Raw genomic sequence first — 20,424 nt, 5'->3', positions numbered from 1 at the left:
TCCTGGTTCAGTCACATTTTCACTCATTGCTGCTGATTCTGCGTAATGTACCGATGCAGCTGACATCAGTAATCCCTTCTCCTTCCTTTCCTTTCCTTTCTCCCCCCCCCCCCCCCCCCAACCTTCAATCTACATAAAAATGTACTTACTGTATAGGGAAAAAGCTCGGCACCTCGTCTTCATGGGAAGAACTTAGGTCTGATGACAAAAATATCAGAGAAAATTTCAAGTACTCATGAAATAGTTTTGCACAAAAATGACAGTGAAAAAGAGATTATCATTAATTTGATTTTAACTGCTGTACTCCAAAAAGTGAGCCTAGTATCTTACCACTACACCACCTTACTAGGAATACAAGGTGAGAAACTCATGACAACTTTAAGCTCTGAGTTACTTCTATGAGATATGCTTAGATGGTGTGCTAGGTAGCACACTGTCCATGAAAGGCAGGAACATAGATTTGACTCTTGGTCCAGAATACAGTTTTAATGGGTGAGCCATAATCAGTGAATAATATACACCATCTAGAGTAAGAGAAAACATCCTTAATATTAATCTCTGTTATTTTATTGAGCTCAATATCTCACTCATTATGGAGAGATGCTGAATAAGTGTTTAAAACCAACAAATGGAAAATCACAGTCATAGTGGAATTTGTATTGGCCATTATGTCAGTTTAAAATGAGTAAGAATGTGTGCACATTTAATATTAATTCATATCACTGATTAACACAATGAGCTCCTTTAGTCCCACCATGAAGGAGTCTTCTGGGATATGGAATTATGTTAAACAGCTACTGGTAGAAACAGCCACTCTAGGCTACTTCTATACAATTACTACAACAAATTAAGATCAGTGCTAACCTACTAAAAATGATGATTTTGGGTATTACCTCATATATATAAAAATGGCTACTTTGTAAATGCATACTGCTCTTCCTTCCCTTTCTCTCCATAATGACTTGACACTGACAATTTTTAAGACCTAATCTTCCTTCTTTTTTCAAACTGGCGTTAACACGAGCGAAAATGACATATCAGCATAACAGTAGCATGTTGTCAGTTGTAATGACTGTCAGGTTTTCTGCTAGTATTTGTAGAAAAAATCTGCACATTATATCTGCCTACCAAGCATTCTAACAGTGGGTCAGATCACTCCTGCACCGAATGTAAGAGGAGGACCTGTATGGTAACTAGATAGATTATCATAATTTAATTATGAGACAGTATCAGAAATATTCACAGGAAGTTAATCAAAATGAGAGATCACAGGATAAATGTAATTTGTTGTGCAAATATTTCTTGTGAATATGGGGAAATACAGCAACCTGATGTGTCATCAGTTTAATAAGTTGATAGAGACTTATAGAAGAATAGAGAGGCATGTCCTTTGTGAAGCTGACCACTGATCCTTTGAAATCTGCATGTGAATTATCTAAGGCATTGCAGATCTCGCCTCTATTCCCCACTCAACATTTAGTTAAAGGGTTCATATACACTGCTCAAAAAAATGTTTTGTCCCACCATCACAAATTGCATAGATTTCTTTTCAGTCTCTTTCTCAAAACTCTTTTCACATAGTAAATTGTTATATACACTGTAAATCTGCATTTTCAGTGCAGTGCTTCCCATCATGACTGATACAATGAGACTTGAGTACACTGTTTGGTCTGTCAGCATTCCTTGAAGGACCATTTCAAGCATAGCCATGGGTACATTGTGATTTTGTAACAAGAAATTTCATCAGTACTGGACATTACCTACCTAACTGGTGAACATTATACTGATTAAATTCAAACACTCAATTACTACTGTGAGACACAGCACACTGAAGCTCTGCCTCATGATAAACACTTAAAGTGAACACCACCAGCTGATGACAGCTACCTATAAGTTATGGGTCAAAGGTACCCAAGCACAATGCAACAGAATTGTGGGCTGCCTTTTGGAGGCAACAGGGAGAGCTGTATTAAACCAAAGGGTACATAATCATCTCCACATGATCAATTTGGCCCATTGTAAACAACAGTCCACATTCTGGACTCTTTGATGCATAAAGGTGGGGAAGGGAACACCTGAAATGGAACCTGGATCAATAATGTAAGTGTCTCTTCACCGATTAGTGCAGGATTTGTCTAACACCTGATGATTATCAAATATGGATATACTGTCCAGCATTAAAACTAATTTTGCAGTCAGGTCCACAGGACTGCACAATGCTCTACTATGGGCATCATTCGGACGCAGTATTTGAGTGGGGGGGGGGGGGGGGGGGGGCGGTGGCGGCAGAGTCAGTACATCATTCTCCCAGGTGCTGCAGACTTCTTTACAAACATTAGAGCCACTACTTCTCATTCAAGTAGCTCCTCCGTTGGCATCACAAGTCTGAGTGGACTCCATTTCAACTCTCTCACTAATCACAAATCCCTAGCAGTATTAGGGATTGAACCAGGGTCATCTGCAAGACAGTCAGATTCAGTGACCATTAAGCATCAGAGATGGACATTGTCCAGCACAATAGTCAACGATTTGGTGATGAGGTCATCATTAAAGATGGTAACACATGGGCACAGTATGCTCACCACAACGTGGCCATGACTTGGAGAGAGGTCCCATTCTTGCAATGTTTTAGAGAGGCACAGTGGTGTTCAATTCTGTGGGGAGCAGTTATATATGACTTCGGTTCACAGCTGGTAGTTGTTGAGGGAACTCTGGTGGTACAACAGCACATCACTTGACATCCTAGATCCTCATGAGTTCTCTCTTGTGTGACAGTATCATAGTGCCATTATTCAACAGGACAGTGCTGTGTGACATTTGTGACACCCTTCCCAACAAAATTAGTGCAAGCACCCAGGCCAGAGGTGGTGCAACGTAATACTGATAAGTGGGGTCACACTGCCAAGTTCTTTCCAAGTTTGACTCAATTTTGTAATAATTAAAATAACATCACATACCTTCTCAATCTGTGAAGTTTCATTTCATTTTCTACTCCCCCCAACCCCCCCCCCCCCCCCCCCCCCACCCTTTTCACTATTTTGTCAGACAGGGTATATGAAATAGCAGATGCCATGAGCATCTCTTTCTTATGAGTTTGGTAAATTTCACACAGAAAAGTAACTATGAACAAGCTTTATTGAAGACAAATGTCACTTTTGCGGAATGCTGACCAAAAGGAAACAAAAGACTTAATCTCTCAAGGATATGTGGTCCATTCTAGGGTACCAACTGATTCTGCATGACAATTTTTTATTGTGTATAAGACATAGGCGCACCATTTCACACAATTACTGAATCAGCTGTTAAAGTAACGAATGGCTCTGCATACAAAAGATAAGAGTTGAATTCATGTTTCAAAATGGTGATTATTACTGTTTGCCAGATCAGGACTCAAAGCCGGAATCTCACCTTTCATGGGCAGTGCTCTTACTGACTGAGCTATCTGGGTATAACTCACAAACAACCCTGACAGTTTTACTTCTTCCAGTATTACTCTCCCATTTTGATAATTTCACAAAAGCTTTCCTGCAAATCTTGCTGGACTAGCACTCCTTGAAGAAAGGAAAGTCTTAGACACAGCCTAAGGAGTTTTTTCAGAATGAATGTTTCCGTGCTAGAGTGTGTGCTCTTTTCACACTTCCTGGCAGATTAAAACTGTGAGCCATGATGGAACCTCATCTTTCCATGAGCTACAATATTTTGAATGAGCTATCCAGGCACGATTCACAACCCACTCTCATAGCTTCACATTTGCAGCACCTCTTTCCTAATTAACAAACCTTACAGAAATGACACTGTGAGTCATGTTTCCATACCTCAGTCAGTAAGAGTACTGCTTATGAAACACAGGGCTCAAGGTTTGAGTTCCAGTATATGACACTGTTTTAAACTATCAGGAAGTTTCAAAACAGTCATCTGAATGATTATCATTTTCTGGGGTGGAAAAGGTATTATTATTATTATTATTATTATTATTATTATTATTATTATTATTATTGATTACCTCACAAAGAGTAAACCAAAACTTACTAATGCTACTAAAAACTTCTATACTGTCTAAATAAAAAAGAGGTAAGAAGAGTTATGGATTTCAAAAGAAAATAAGTGCTCAACAATGGGAAATTTGAGGGATGTGTTGGCGCAACAACACAGTTCATAAGATTTGCCACCATCAGATGTGCACCTACTATCATATCTAAATAAATGTTTGACTGCAGAGTGCAATATACAGATTACAGTAGTTGCAGATGAGTATTTTTATAAATCACACTTGAAGGGTGGAATTTGCCCACCCGAAAGATGTTTTAACTGCATTGACTTTAAAGGGAAGTATAAACCAGAATAAATGCATTTTTATCAAAAAATAAATATTTCAATGCAACGTGAGAAATTCTCTAACTGGGCTTACAACACTATTTCACACACACAAAACTTTTTGACACAAAGGCATTCTAGGCAAATGTTCATCGTGAATTGTGCAAATATGAATAGGAAGAAATCCTGTTTCAAATGCCCTCCCATAGTAGTAATCCCCATATGTTGGATATGTTGACATTCAGCCTATTTCTCAAAAAAGCAGCAAATGGAAATCACCATTATAAAATTTAAATTTATATTTAGTTTTTTATGTGTACTCTATCCTACCTCCCCCCCCCCCTTTTTGCCATTTTAAGCTCACACCAGTCAGTTCCTCTTTCAAAGAGCATAAGTGATTAAACTATGTCTTAAAATAATAGCTCAACTCTTACCTTCGATTGGTAGTATTATTTTCTAATTTTTATGATCTCACAAATCTGTTTTAATTATGTTCCAATGGCAGTTACATATCAGGGCAGAGTATGTTGTATGTTTAATGGGAGTTCACTAGTGGAGGAGGAGGAGATTAGTGTTTAACGTCCCGTCGACAACGAGGTCATTAGAGACGGAGCGCAAGCTCGGGTTAGGGAAGGACGCGGAAGGAAATCGGCCATGCCCTTTCAAAGGAACCATCCCGGCATTTGCCTGAAAGGATTTAGGGAAATCACGGAAAACCTAAATCAGGATGGCCGGAGACGGGATTGAACCGTCGTCCTCCCGAATGCGAGTAGTTCACTAGTGATGACTTAGCTTATTAAATACTTTAAAAGCCACATCCTTCAGGATAGAAGAGCCTATAAGATGAAGTGACTCATTAAACTCAAGCAGAAGCAACCAGTTTTTGGAATCAACATGCATTATGCAACAATGTTGTGTTTTTTAAAATATTCCAGTATGTAGATAGGAACTTATGTTAATGAATACCTGGCATATTTTTCTCTAGAGTGTAATTCTGCCAAGAAGTACCAAAAACAATTCTCTGGAACTCAAGGGAAAGCGAAAATTCACATTTTACTTCCAATTCTATCCAGGTCTCCACTGTGTAGCAAAAGCTGAAATATCTTCAAGTTAAAGTCTGAAAATGTCTTACCAATTCCACCGGTTTTCATACATTCAGAATACTATATTTACCCGCGGCTTCAGAAGAAAAGGGTTTTAAATACTACCAGCACTGATGTCTAGGCAGTGAAATACTTGAACTATATTTTAAAGGATGGTCCCCACATGAGGCAGACATTTTTCTCTATACAGTGACAACAATACTATGAAAGTACGAAACTCAGGCAGGAATACTACCATTTCTGCATTATGCAACTTACTGTGGAGCCACTTAAAGAAAAAGGACACACTGTGTCAGTATTTTTTTGGGACCATAATTTTTTCCATCTATACGAATATGAAAACAGCATGCTGTACCACAATTTGGGTTCTAAATTAATTGTAGTTGCTCCACACATGGTATGACTTTTCATGGTTCACAGGAAAGCAATAGTCTATTATCTCCAGTAAGATAATAGTTGGTGAAGTGCTCTGTGGAGTAACTGACCTTTCCTGCTCTCTCTCTCTCTCTCTCTCTCTCTCTCTCTCTCTCTCTCTCTCTCTCTCTCTAGGACAGAGTCTATGCCAGAAACTACAGTAAAATCAGAGGAGAGGAGGGTGAGGAGTTATGTGTTTCATCTGCCTTGTACTGGAAGTTTTCATGTATGTATGTACAAACTGTGTATTTCAAACACAACTCTGGAAACAATACATGATTCATATTCATTTGAATGGCTACACCAACCCATCAAATACAGGTCACATTGGGGTAATTGTTTAACACCTGGACCAACTTCAGATCTTGGAAGCAAATGATTCCTCTATTAAATAGTGCAAACAGGTTTGTTTAGGTAACAAAGTTTGCATTTCCTCCCAATCTCATAAAGATTTAAAAGCAACTTAGAATAGCCTTTCCATTTTAAGAAAAATATAGTGTCCTCTTGATCAAAATGTCAAAGATCCAGTTTTCAAACAATGATCTATAAACCATTTGCATGTAGTTTTTGCTGGAGGTGAGGCACATTCTAGGATGTGTAACACTCCATACTGTTACCATAACAATTGAAGTAAATAATGGAAGAGTAAAGGAAACCACTTTACATATAGCTGAGACATCAAACACACACACACACACACACACACACACACACACACACAAAAAACCACACACACAGTGCCAACTAATTACATAGTCCCGATAATGCGGCACGACTGTACTAAGGGGGTAGTTAACTCTGAAGACGATACTGGTCAAAAGCTCAATGACATTTTCAACCTTTATCTACAGTCCTGTAGACTACTCAGAGCTTCAACTATATGGTAAGTGGTTGCCTTTACCATTATTTGTAGCCTACGTAAAACTTTGCAATATCATATGACACAATAGATGTGTGGTTTCAATGGTTAAATTAAAATGGTACATATTGTCAGAAAACATCAGAACATATTTTGAAATATGCTCCAGAGAAATATTTCTTATAGTGATCTTCCTCTACTACTTTCACCATACACATAAGAATATGTTTGCCACTTTACAGGAAAGAAAGACAATTAGGTTTTAATGTCACATAAATGACAAGGTCAACTGAGGAAGAGAACAGTCCTTAATTTGCTAACAAGGAGGCAGCAAATTGTCTGTTGCCTTTTCTTAACATTTGCCTCACGCACTTTATGGAAATCACAGAAAAGATAAATCTAGATGGCTAGACCAGGATGTCAGCCAAACTCCTACTGTATGCAAGTCCAAGATCTTACCAACTTCACTCAATAACGATTTGCCTTTTTGTAACTGAGTAGTAAATATGAGTATATGAGGCAGATCATGGATGATGTAGGCAGTGGAAGTTATGCTGAATGGAGAGCTGTCAATTAATAAGAATCAAATCAATCTCGCAGTTGATGGCTGTAAACAGTAAATACTGCACAATTTAACTATGCTACTAGTAGTGGTTCCCTAAATAACTTAAAGCAAATGCCTGGTTGGATCTTATGAAATGGAAACATCCAATTTCTTTCCCCTTTCTAAGCTTTTGCCCCTTCACAAATGACCTCGCCACTGATGGTACATAAGCTTAATCTTCCTTCTTCCTTTTATGCTACTTCTACCCTTAACACTAAAAACTAAAGTTTTTTTTTCCTTTTTCATGTTATTTCGCAATTCAATTTTGGCTTCAAACTGCAGTGTTCACACCACAATGTGTGTTCTGCAACATGTATGCCTTTATTACTTCTAGTGGTGTTTTGACTTCAGATGTTTTCTTATACTGGGAATTTCGTGTTTCAGGGATGTGTTTTTCTTGATATATATTTTACATGTTACTATTGTGTCAAACACACACACACACACACACACACACACACACACACACACACACAAATATCAACCGTTTTTACTTTGTTTGTGACAAATATTTTGTTGCACAGCACACAAATTTCATAAAAGCAATCACTTTGCAATTCTTCTACACTCTCATTACCTCACTTCCTCTCACCCCCTTCTCTGTCTTTTACACAGCCTGAAAGGAAGATTGTGAGGTCATTAGAGATGGAGCACAAGCTTGGATTTGATACAGACATGGTACGAGATCAGCTGTGCCTTTTCCAAAAGACGCATCTCAGCATTCACCACAACTGATTTAGGGAAGTCTAGTGTCAGGTTGACAAGGGAAGACCACAATAAACAATAACTTTCTGTGTGTGTGTGTGTGTGTGTGCAAAACCACTGTTATGATTAGGGTTGCTGATTAAAAGTATTGGAAATGTGTTACTCAGTTTTTACATTAACTTTCAGTGATGTTTAGATCAGAAAATGCTGAGACTATACATGATGACTCACCACAACACACAAGTTTTAAGACTAGCCATATGCAGTGTAATGGTGCTTATATGTTACAGGGATTAGAGTGAGTGACCAAACCCTGCAGTGTTATATAGTGCCTGTAATGTAAATAGACCAATATGCATACTGCTTCTAGTTGTATTTTCCAGATTACTCATGTGTGTACTGCTTGGGCAGCCTGACTGACTTTTTAAACAATTTTGGACTATTTCTTGCTGTAATATGAACTCTCTCTCTCTCTCTCTCTCTCTCTCTCTCTCTCTCTCTCTCACACACACACACACACACACACACACACACACACACACACACACACACACACAATTATTAGTTTTACTCCACTGATCTGAGCAGCAGATGCCTTTTATCCAGTTTGGTTTCAATGGTTAGCTATCAGGCTTATTTAAAACTAATTATTGTTTGGTGTGACTATGTCTGTAATGGGTTTTATTCCACTACGGAATAGACTGAATGGAGAGGTTATGACAGTGAATGAATGTTGCCAAAGACATGTCCGTCAAGACTGGATACCAAACGTAACAGGAATTAGCCATTCTTAAGTATCAAACAAATGCATTTAAAATTACTTCTTAAATAACTTCATCCATCTAATCAGTAAAATTAACTGGAGGTGATTGCTTCAATTGATATCATTGTGAAACCAATCTCAGGTGTGTTCACTTTAAAACTGTTAACACCTTTTCATCAGGTGCTAAGCAACTAAGATTAATTTGCAGAAGAGGCACAGGGAATGTATTGATTATAATATTTCAGGGAGAAAAGATGCCATTTAATTATGCTGTTTCTAAGTGTTTGCTCCCCTTTTAATACAATTTATTGGAAAAAATAGGAATTCATCTTAATTAATAGGTTCAAATACAGCAGCATATTTTAATATTTGAAACCATTTATGAAACTATGCACTACAGATACATGTGAATTTCAAAAATATGGCTGCATCATTTGAGAAAGAGTATTGGGGGGGGGGGGGGGGTAGATGGAAAAGCCAGATAGATAGAGAGAGACGCGGCAAGAGTTCGGTGATTATGTGGGCAATCATACAGTGGTATTCCAGGGGCCCCCTGGTTACTCTCAAAGGTCACATAACTGCCATGGATTATGTGACCATTTTGGCTGAGCAGGTCTATAACCAACGGAAATTCTTGACATATAATGCTACCACTGTATGCCATAAACAGGTGTAAAATGGGACTAAAGAACATTAATTTTTATGTCATGCTGTACTGCATGGTTTTTATGACATCTCACATGTTACAGTTCTCTGCTCAGAATAAGTTATGAATCATAACCTTCACGCCGACTCATGTGACAGACATACATTTCACTTGTGTAACACACTTCCCACACGGGAGCAGAATGTTTCATGGTCCACAAAGTTGCTTACAAAATAAATAAACATGAGGGTTGGGCAACACTGCTTGAACATAAATGCGGATGCTAGCCAAGCCTGCACGTTGTGCTGCTATATTTGCCCATGAATGGCATCTCTACAGTGTCTTCAATATGACACAAGCATCAATAATGGTCAGAACAGTGTTCTGTGTAGTTGTGAGCGCATTATGTTGGATCTAAGTGAACACAAATGTGGGCAAATTGTTGGTGCTCATATAGTGGGTTCTTCTACAACCAATGGAGCTGACATGTTTGGACTTTCAAGAGGCACCATATCAAAGATTTATATCACATACAGGGAAAGCAGAAAAACACCATCCACCAAGTCGCAATGTGGACGAAAGTATGTGTTCAGTGATTGTGATAGATGGTCACTGAACAGGATTGTGATGAAAAAGAAGAGGACAACAGCTGCAAAAGTTACTGCAGAACTCGCAGACCACGTCAGCACCAAAACAACATGAAGGGAGCCCCATAAGCATGGAATTGACGAGCCAGCTAGAATTTCAAAACCATTCATCAGTGGTGCAAACACTCGTAAGAGGAAAATGCGGCGCCAAAGCCAATAAATCCTTGACTATGGACAGTGGTCGTGCGAGTTCTGTTTCACACTGTTTCAAGCTCCTGGCCATGCATCTGTCCAAAGAATGAAACATGGCAAGAGTAAAGTGATGACTTCGGCAATCACATAGCGGTATTCCACGGGCCCCACGGTTACTCTCGTGGGTCACGTTACTGCCATAGATTATGTGACTATTTTGGTTGAGCAGGTCTATCCCATGGTACAATGTTTGTTCCCCAATAGTGATGCTGCGCTCCAAGATGACAGAGCCCCTTTCCATACAGCTCACATTGACAAAAACTGATTTTGTGAACATGAGGATGAATTCTCTCATCTCTCCTGGACACCACAGTCACCAGATCTCAATACTGTTGAGCCTCTGTGGTATCCACAGAGAAGGGTGTGTGACCACTGTCCACCTCCATTATTACCTGAACTTGCCACTGTTTTTCAGGAAGAATGGTACAAAATTGTCTTGAAAACTGTATGTGAGCTATATTTATCCATTCTGAGCTGATTGGAAGCTGTTTTGAATGCCAATGCATTTCGTACTATGTATTAAGCATGGTAATATGTTTTGTTTTTGGTGTTTCCCCTGTAAATAAATAAATGAAAGTATTATGAGAGAGCTACAAAAGATTCTCAGCCTAGTAGAAAAACGGCACTGATATCAACACAATTTTGTTTCTGCTATACTCACACATATTTCCCAATCATGTAACTTGTGTGTCAAATTGATCTGCTGAATAGATTTTTTGTACGGATTTGTGAAATAATTATGATGGTGTTTTTTATTCAAACAAATGAACTAGAATACCAATGCAGCATAAACTTTCTTGTTTTGGATGTTTGCTCAACAATCCATATTCTTACAAAGTTGGTGAATATTTACAGTTAGCTACTTCATTTCAACAGTTTAGAAATGGGCAGCTCAGTTCAAAGTGGCTGAACTTACTGTGAAGATAGTTCACATGAAGGACCTCCACTAACTAATGCCAGAGACAAAAACATTGAGAAAGTGTGTAATGTGGTATTACACCATTGGTGAATAAGAATATTTCTCATTCAAATAAATGAACTAGAATACCAATCCAGCATAAAGATCCTTGTTTTGGATGGTTTATCAACAGTTTGAGCTAACACCACAGGCATATTGGAAAGAGTACAGCACATTTTACAGGCAGAATTAAGAAAAAGAGCCCATTGCGTAAAGTGGCTGCCTCATTTGTTGAATGATGACTGAAAGTGAAAATAAAAATCCTATTTGTCAGCAATGGTTGAACCTTTTAAATCTGTTTATCTCTGCAGTTACAATCATAATAATCTTGAAGAAAACACACCTAAATAAAATTACCACTGCAGCTGCAATACTGCTGCCTACTTCAATGTTTTTGTGCCTCTTGTTACATTGAAAAATAACTTTGGTCCAGTAATTCACACCATAGACAAACCAGAAATTGGAGCATAGGTTGATAGCAGTGCATCTGCATCATAAAAGGCAGTCTATATCAACTGCTGGAAGGTGTGACCATTGTTTTCTTGGATGTAAAATGGATTCTTCTTATTGATTATAATTCTTTTAATCTCCAAAAAAATAATGTGAACTTCTGTGCTGGCAACTGTTGATTAACAACAGAGTACAATCTGGAATGAAAATTTGTAACAAGTTAATACTGCACATTAACAGGAACTCAAAAAAGAAGTAACTACCTTTCACAGACAGCACTCTAGGAGCTGCAGCTCGGAGCATCAGACTAAAATCTTCAGTGTGCCAATAGTTACTTTCTACAGGTTCCAAACTCCCATAGGCTATCCCAGAATTCTGCAGTGCTAGCATCAGGAGGAGAGAGGATTAAATGGCGAGTTTGACTTAAAAGCTGGTATCTGAATGAGTTCCAGTCTGAAATGTAGTTTTAATTTGTTACAAATGTTCAATCGAGACATGTATCAGCACCAATGTGTTATAAATGTAGGATAGATCAAAAAATGTATATATATACTTCGAAATTTTTCATTTTGAGAGTAGTGAAGGCGTGATCTGTTTTACTTGCTAAAAAAGGTTCAACAGCTTAGATTGCAAAAATATTTCTTGATGTAAGACAACTGAGTTCGACAGATTTTGCTGTCATTTTCAGGACTTAAAAATCTCTTTGTTGTAAAACGTGTTTATTTGACGCTGAACCTCATGGCAAGTTGTCAAGTGGATAATGGGCTGATTGTTATCCACTTGACAACTTGCCACGATGTTCAACATAAAATGCACATATTTTACAACAAAAAGATTTTTAACACCTGAACATGACAGTAAAGTATGTTGAAACCTGTTGTCTTGAATAAAGAAATATTTTTATGTGATCTATGCTGTTGAATGTTTTTATATGCACTGTGATAGTGAAAACCTTATATATTATCATCAGTACTATAGTGACTCAATGTTAAACAATTACAATAATAGTTCAAACTGCAAACCAACTGCCTCAAACACTTCTGAGCATGATGCTGCATACTCAAGGTCACGTCTTCCAAAGCAGCAACAGGAATTGCTTGACAAGCCATTTTAATTTCATTGCGCAGTTCTGCTAGTGTGCGTGGCTTCCTGCTGTATACTACGTTCTTAAGGGTACCAGACAAGTAAAAATCAAGTGAGGTCAAATAAAGGCGAACATGCAGCGTGCTCCATGGCACCCTTTCATCCAATCCAATCAGAGTATGATGATGCAATAGCTCCATACTGAACAGTCATATACCACTGCTTGCTCAACGAAAGATCAGTACCCGAAGACTGGAAAGTTGCACAGGTCACACGTATATTCAAGAAAGGCAACAGGGGTAATCAGCTGAATAAGGCCCTTATCATTAATGTCGACATGGAGCAGGATTTTGGAACACATATTGCAAATGAACATTATAAATTACCTCAAAGAGATTGGTTTATTGACACACAGTCAACATGGGAGTTGGAAAATATTGTTCTTGTGAAACACAACTAGCTCTTTAGTCACAAGTAGTGTTGAGTGCTATTGACAAGGGATTTCAAATTGATTTTGTATTTCTAGATTTCCAGAAGGCTTTCGACATTGTACCTCAACAAGCGGAATGCAATCAAATTACGTACTTACGGAATATTGTATCAGTTACATGACTGGATTCGCGATTTCCTGTCAGGGAGGTCAAAGTTTGTTGTAATTGATGGAAAGTCATCGAGTAAAACAGAAGCGATTTCTGGCGTTCCCCGATGCTGTCGTTTACTGCCTAGTAAAGTCATCAGAAGACCAAAACAAATTGCAAAATGATTTAGACAAGATATCTGTATGGTGCAAAAATTAGCAACTGTCCCTAAATAATGAAAAGAGGGAGGTCATCCACACGAGTGTTAAAAGGAATCCGATAAACTTCGGTTACATGATAAATTAATCAAACCTAAAGGCCATAAATTCAACTAAATACCTAAGAATTACAATTACACACAACTAAAACTGGAAAGTGCACATATAAAATGTTGTGGGGAAGGCGAACCAAAGACTGTGTTTTATTTGAAGATGCAAAGGATCTACTAAAGAGATTGCCTACACTATGCTTGTCCGTCCGCTTCTGGAGCACTGCAGTGCGGTGTGGGATCCTTAGTAGATGGAGTTAACAGAGTACATCGAGAAAATTCACAAAAGGACAGCACATTTTGTATAGTCGAGAAATAGTGGAGAGAGTGTCGTGGAGATGATACAGAATTTGGTGTGGACACCATTAACACAAAGGCGTTTCTTGTTGCGGCGGAACTGTCTCACAGAATTTAAATCGCCAACTTTCTCCTTCGAACGTGAAAATATTTTGTTGATACTGACCTACATAGTGAGAAATGATCATCATAACAAAATAAGGGAAATCAGTTCTTGCAAGGAAATATATAGATGTTCATTTTTCCCACACTCTGTTTGAGAGTGGAATAATAGAGAATTATTGTGAAGGTGGTTAAATGAACCCTCTGCCAGGCACTTACGTGTTATTTGCAGAGTATCCCTGTAGCTGTTGCACTGATATCCAGATAGGTGCACAGATGCCTATGCAAGCATGACGGGGCACCATCTTATTAAAAGAAAAAAGGTTCATCATCAAAGAAAGGACAAATGCACGGTAAAATTAACGCGTCCAGCATCTCTCGCCAGTAATTTTACCTTTTAAAAAGAAATTTCCAGTCAGTCCCCTCGACGATAACCTGCACCAGACATTACGTCCCAGAACACTGACCACTCGATCGACAAACGTACGGATTTTAGGGAGCCCAGTACACACAGTTATGCCTGTTTACCGTGCCATTTAATTTAAACTGTGATTCATCAAACTACACCACACTGAAAACAAAATTAGCGTCACGTTCCATATGCACTAGGAACCGTTCACTCAACTGACTTGTTTTGTTCTCAGTCGCCCTCATTCAATGTAACAACTGCGGAATGTAAACTTTCTGCTTCTTCACTTTGTGGAAAATATGACTTCTGCTCACACTATTTATGCCTGTTTCACGTGCACATTGTTGTGTTGATCTCTGTGGGGAGTATGTGAATGCATCCAACACCTGAGCAGAAGACTCTTCACCTGCTGCTGTGAGTGGCCGGCATGATCTTCACTGATGCATATTCGTGATTGTTCCTGCAGTTTGGAACATACCGTGAAGGTGAGTGATGCTTAAGCGTGTTAGTGGTTCAGTTCCAAATTCCTGCCCCCAATGTCACTGCACTTCACTGATGTTCTCCAAGTTCCAATACCATTTGAGAAAATATTTTCACTGCTCAAATGTCAGTCACGTTTGCACCACGGCTTCAGTTTGTACACTGACATCGGCGTATCGCAACCCTATTGCCATCTTTTGTTCGACCACTGTACTACATGTTCAACCTGTACCCACTGTGACTTCGAAGTGTACGATTAGTACAGCCAGTTTTAAAGTGTATACATTTTCTTGAACTACCTTGTAGTTACATCGAAAAAAATTTGGCTACATACCAAAAAATTTATTTACATGAAAAAAAAAAAGAAAGAAGAAGAAGAACAGCAACCAGTTGCAAATATTAATTAAATTGTTATTTGAAAATCCACCGTGATCAGTTATGACTTCAAAATTCCATCATTACATAGTTGAATTATATTGCAGTCTATTAATTGTGTGATGTCTGAACATGACCATGAAACACAACAGAAAGGTGATAAAACCTAACAAAATTAGTTGCGAACTTTTTAAGACTTCTATTTACCTATTAGCTATGTGCAATATACATGTAAAAACTGTCTGAAATTTTGAAATAATACTAGGTAAATCTCAAATGAATTTTTGAACCAGGCTGCTCCTTTTGAAGTTAATTTTTTTTTTATATATAAGACATGTATTTTTGGGGCACTGCTCTTAGAAAAAGTGTTGTAGTCAATACATGACAAATTGTGCACATGGTGCAGCTGTTGACTGGAGGCTCAGATGCAGGGAATAAACTTTGAGAATACATTACTAACATCCAAACAATAAAAACACCCCTCCACATCTAACACTGAAATTTGGCAGTACAATTTACAGTGGTGCTTCATTTCAAGTCATGAAATATTACCACTCACTGACAACGTGTGTGCAGGGTGGGGGGGAGAGGGGGAGTCAGTTCAAACATACTCATCTCATAGCAACTGCATGATAAAGCAGAACACAAAATGGAGTGAAGTGTTGCAGGTGAGTCAGAGCCAACAAAGACATAATTCTTCGGCTTTTGAAATGTAAATAGTAATTAATTTATGAATAAACCTCCATAATGAAAAACAATAAGTTAAAATCTTTAACAGAAAGGTTAATTCTAGTCCCTCATGTATGTTGAAGCTACAGCTATCAAGTTATTTCACTGTAATTCTGGATTAAACATAATTAAAATATAATTGGAACAACTGGGACTAAGTCTTCTCAGTTATTCAAAGAAAACTATCTGAAAGCATAATTGGAACAACTGGGACTAAGTCTTCTCAGTTATTCAAAGAAAACTATCTGAAAGCTATAGGCTGGTTACTGAAACACATCAGTTACATAGTACAGGATTGTCCATTAAGAAGCAGGTATTTCAGTCAACTGTGGAACCTTCTGCCAAAATGATTCAGTAAAAATAAATTCTGAGTAAGTACTGCTCAAGAAAATGAATAAAATATTACCCTCAACTACTTCTGGGTGGGCTTGACAGCCTTGATAAATTTGAAAGGAAGACTGTTCCACCAGGCTGTATTTTAAAACTGTGCTTTATTGATTATTACTATTCTTTGAGCGTGGCTCATTCTCAGTTGCATTTACAACATAAATCATGGTCTCCAAATAGCAGTCACACACCATGCATAGTTGTGCATAGCACAATCATTAAAGTGCATGATCTTGCAATGTATAGCCACAAAAAACACCTACCAATAGCAAGAGACTTCCATTTGATGAGGATGATATATCCACATCTGTTATATAAGCACTTGAAAATGAACCAAGCTCTAAACTAGTATTGCTTAAAATGTACAATTTTTAAGTACAGCCCAGTGGAATGATGTCTTTCTTTAAATATTAGACTACTTTTCCTAACTAACAAATGACAACAAATAACAACAACAATAACAATTATAATTATTATAATCACAATAATAATAATAGTACACCATACCACTCAAGCTGTAATATTCTACTTGCATAACTTGAAATATCAGAACCAGCATTATCCCACCACCACTTAATACAGCTATGAATTGACATATATTAATACGGGACACGAAGTGTTTGCCCACAGTTTAAACAGTAAACATATCAGATGCCCTTCCTGTGTTATTAGGTGCCTTTCTCTTGCAGTTCTTTAGCTTTTTTAATTTCATTTTTTTTCCTATCAGTAAAGTCAGCCCAAGCAAAAACTGCTCATATTGTGTTTCATATGATCACAACTGTCAACAGGAGTGTTCTTTTGGTTCTCAAACAAAATTACGTCTAAATTGTAATTTTATGTTCCTAAGTGGTACAACTGCCTCAAATGTTTGTTGAGCAAACATATTTATACACTATGCTAAGAAAAGGAAAGTCACTACTCACCATATAGTGGAGATGATGAGTTGCAGATAGCCACAACAAAAAGACCGTCACAAATAAAGCTTTAGGCCAGAAAGGCCTTCATAAAAATTACACACGCACACACACACAACTGCAGTCTCGGGCAACTGAAGCCACACTACAAGCAGCAGCACCAGTACATGATGGGAGTGGTGACTGGGTGGGGGTAAGGAGGAGGATGGGGTGGGGAGGGAGAAGGATAGTAGGGTAGCGGTGACAGACAGTGAAGTGCTGCTGGGGGAGGGGGGTGGCGCACAGGGGTGAGGTGGAGAGATTGTAGGGTAACTATAAGTGCAGCCGGGAGGTTAGACAGAGGACAGGGGAGCAGTGAGGACGGGGGTGGGGGATGGGGTGGGGTGGGGGGGGGGGGGGGGGGGAGTAATGGAAAGAGAGAGAAATAAAAAGACTGGGTGTGATAGTGGAATAAGGGCTGTGTAGTGCTGGAATGGAAACAGGGAAGGGGCTGACTGAGTGAGGACAATGACTAATGAAGGTTGAGGCCAGGAGGGTTACGGGAACATAGGACATATTGCAGGGAAAGTTTCCACCAGCGCACTTCAGAAAAACTGGTGTTTGGCACCGTGCTCAGCAACAGGGTGGTCCACTTGTTTCTTGGTGACAGTTTGTTGGTGGCCATTCATGTTGACAGACAACTTGTTGGTTGTCATGCCCACATAGAATGCAGCACAGTGGTGACAGCTTAACTTGTAGATCACATGACTGGTTTCACAGGTAGCCCTGCCATTGATGGTATAGGTGATGTTTGTGACTGGACTGGAGTGATGGTGGTGGTGGTGGTGGTGGGAGGATGTATGGGACAGGTATTGCATCTCCACTATATGGTGATTAGTAACTTTCCTTTTCATAATATTTTTAAATTCCATCCTATATTTTCCATTGTTTGATTCATATTTATAGACTATAACAGCAAAATACAAAGAATAGTGTTTCTATAAGAAACCAAATATGGCCACTGAGCTGTGCTGTACTGTCTTCACTGTGCCATCGCATAGCTGTATCATGCCATCTTCACAGTCCTATGATGCTACTGTGATGAGTTGCTTGGCACAGAGGCCATATTCAGTCACAACTGGAAATACTTTTCATTTTTGTGTTTTGCTGCCACTGTCAATAAATAATCTTTAACTGAATATTTCACTATGCTAATAAGATTCCTTTATTGAATAGGCACATAAATTACTTTTAATTTTTAGAATGGGAACCCGAACTACTTTCTTCACTGACAACGGAAGTCAAATGAAATGTGTGGGGGACACTTTCACCCTCAAAAACACCACAGACTCTGTGTGGTGAAGGAAGTACAAACTACATGTAAAGTTGGGACAATTTATAAAATCAATAAAACTGAAGTTCTATCATGTACAAAAATCTAACCTGATTATAAACTGATATGTTAAGATCCTGCAAGTTTGTGTATATAATTTATGGAAGGTGAGCAATAAATTATCCAGTATTTATTCTGCAAAACCTCAATTCCTCAGATCAGTTACAGATGAAGGACACATGATGTCTTGTGCACAAATATTGTTTTAATATTTTGAGTTTCATGTAATTTGGTTTTACATCATATGGCACAAATGTACGCTAAATTAAATATAAATGGTATGGATACATAAACATATCGAAGTCAACTGTAAGTTTAATTCTTCACATGAAAGGAAAGAATTTCACTGGTAATCAGAATTGTGCAGAATAGGTACACAGTTTGTGGGCTACATAGTGTAACTGTGTTCTAGAGGTATTTAACTGTAAAGAAAGCTGCAAATTTTCAAAAATAGTGGTAGGTGTTAGCAAGTACAGATAATATTCGCTATGACGATTTTTGACACTAATGTAGTTAAAATGTACTGCAACATGGAAGTCTCTCTCTCTCTCTCTCTCTCTCTCTCTCTCTCTCTCTCCCTCTCCCCCCCCCCCTCACCCCCCCCCCCCCCCCCCCCCCCCCACACACACACACACACACACACACACAGACACAGAGAGAGAGAGAGAGAGAATGTTGCTGGCTGAAGGATGCAGAGGGGGAAAAACAAAACCAATGAAGTGCTGTTCACAATAAAATTCCAGTAACACCTTGATTGCATTTCCAAAATTTATGGTAGAAATCACATATGGAGGTGAACCTTTGTACATGGGAGCATCAGTGATCGTCACAGGAAACTAGAAATAATGGGAATCTATGATCCCCCCCCCCCCCCCAATAAGCTGTACAAACAGGACTGTAGTCTTATAAATGTCCCATACTCACACATTATCTACACTGCCAAAATCCAGTTCCCTGTACTCAGTGCCATTTCGATGCCCATTGCTGTTCTGCAACTGAGTTACAGGCTCAAGATTAGTGTTATTACTATTTACATGGTTGCCACTTATTTCTGCTGTTTTCACATTACTATTCTCAGTTAACAATTGTTCACTAGTAGCAGTTTTCCCATTTTCTACAACACTGCTGGGAACCACATCTGTACCCTTTTCCGTCTCCATAGACTCCTTATTCCCCACATCCATGTGACCATCTCCACTAGGCACAATTTTTCTCTCTTCTGTAGGACTGACATCCTTTCCATCTTCATCACCACCACTTTCACCTTCAAGCTGGCCCTGTAGTAAGAAGAAAATCTAAATTAGAAAACAGAATTGTTTTGAAGAAATATGTAAAACACCAATTGTTCTTAATTTATAGTGATGAACAATTTAAATGTCTCCAGTTGTAAGAATGATTAAAAAAAACTTTTACTAATTTCACCCCAGTGAAAACTTAACTTTGTGTTCTGATTTACGGCAGGTCTTGTCATGGGGGAAGCCTTGTCAGAGGGCCCACCGTATGAGTGTCTAGGGAAGTGATTCCAGTGGTGGTTTCCCGTTGCCTTCCACTGATGATGATGAAATGATAATGAGGACAACACAACACCCAGTCCTTGGGCGGAGAAAATCTCCGACCCAGCCGGGAATCGAACCCAGGCCCCTTGGCATGACTGACCACTGCACTGACCACTCAGCTATCAGGGCGGACACCCCAGTGAGAATAAGGTCAATAACTGGCTGTTATAGCTTAAAAGAACCTTTCCAGAATTTGTATACAATGATTTCTGGAACACA

General features: G+C 38.7%; 1 protein-coding gene across 20 annotated transcripts in view; it reads right to left on the bottom strand.

Annotated features, from left to right (window-relative positions):
- LOC124555758 (ensconsin-like) overlaps nt 1-20,424 on the bottom strand; it is a 410,739-nt gene that overhangs the window by 12,014 nt on the left and 378,301 nt on the right. For all 20 annotated transcript variants that reach the window (XM_047129790.1, XM_047129795.1, XM_047129796.1 and 17 more), the window contains one exon: nt 19,574-19,926. In XM_047129790.1, the coding sequence (XP_046985746.1) occupies nt 19,574-19,926 (353 nt within the window). The remainder of the gene's footprint in view (nt 1-19,573; nt 19,927-20,424) is intronic.

Source organism: Schistocerca americana, chromosome X, assembly GCF_021461395.2.
Source record: "Schistocerca americana isolate TAMUIC-IGC-003095 chromosome X, iqSchAmer2.1, whole genome shotgun sequence".
Lineage (NCBI taxonomy): Eukaryota > Metazoa > Arthropoda > Insecta > Orthoptera > Acrididae > Schistocerca > Schistocerca americana.
This window is presented reverse-complemented; position numbering and strand designations above follow the sequence as displayed.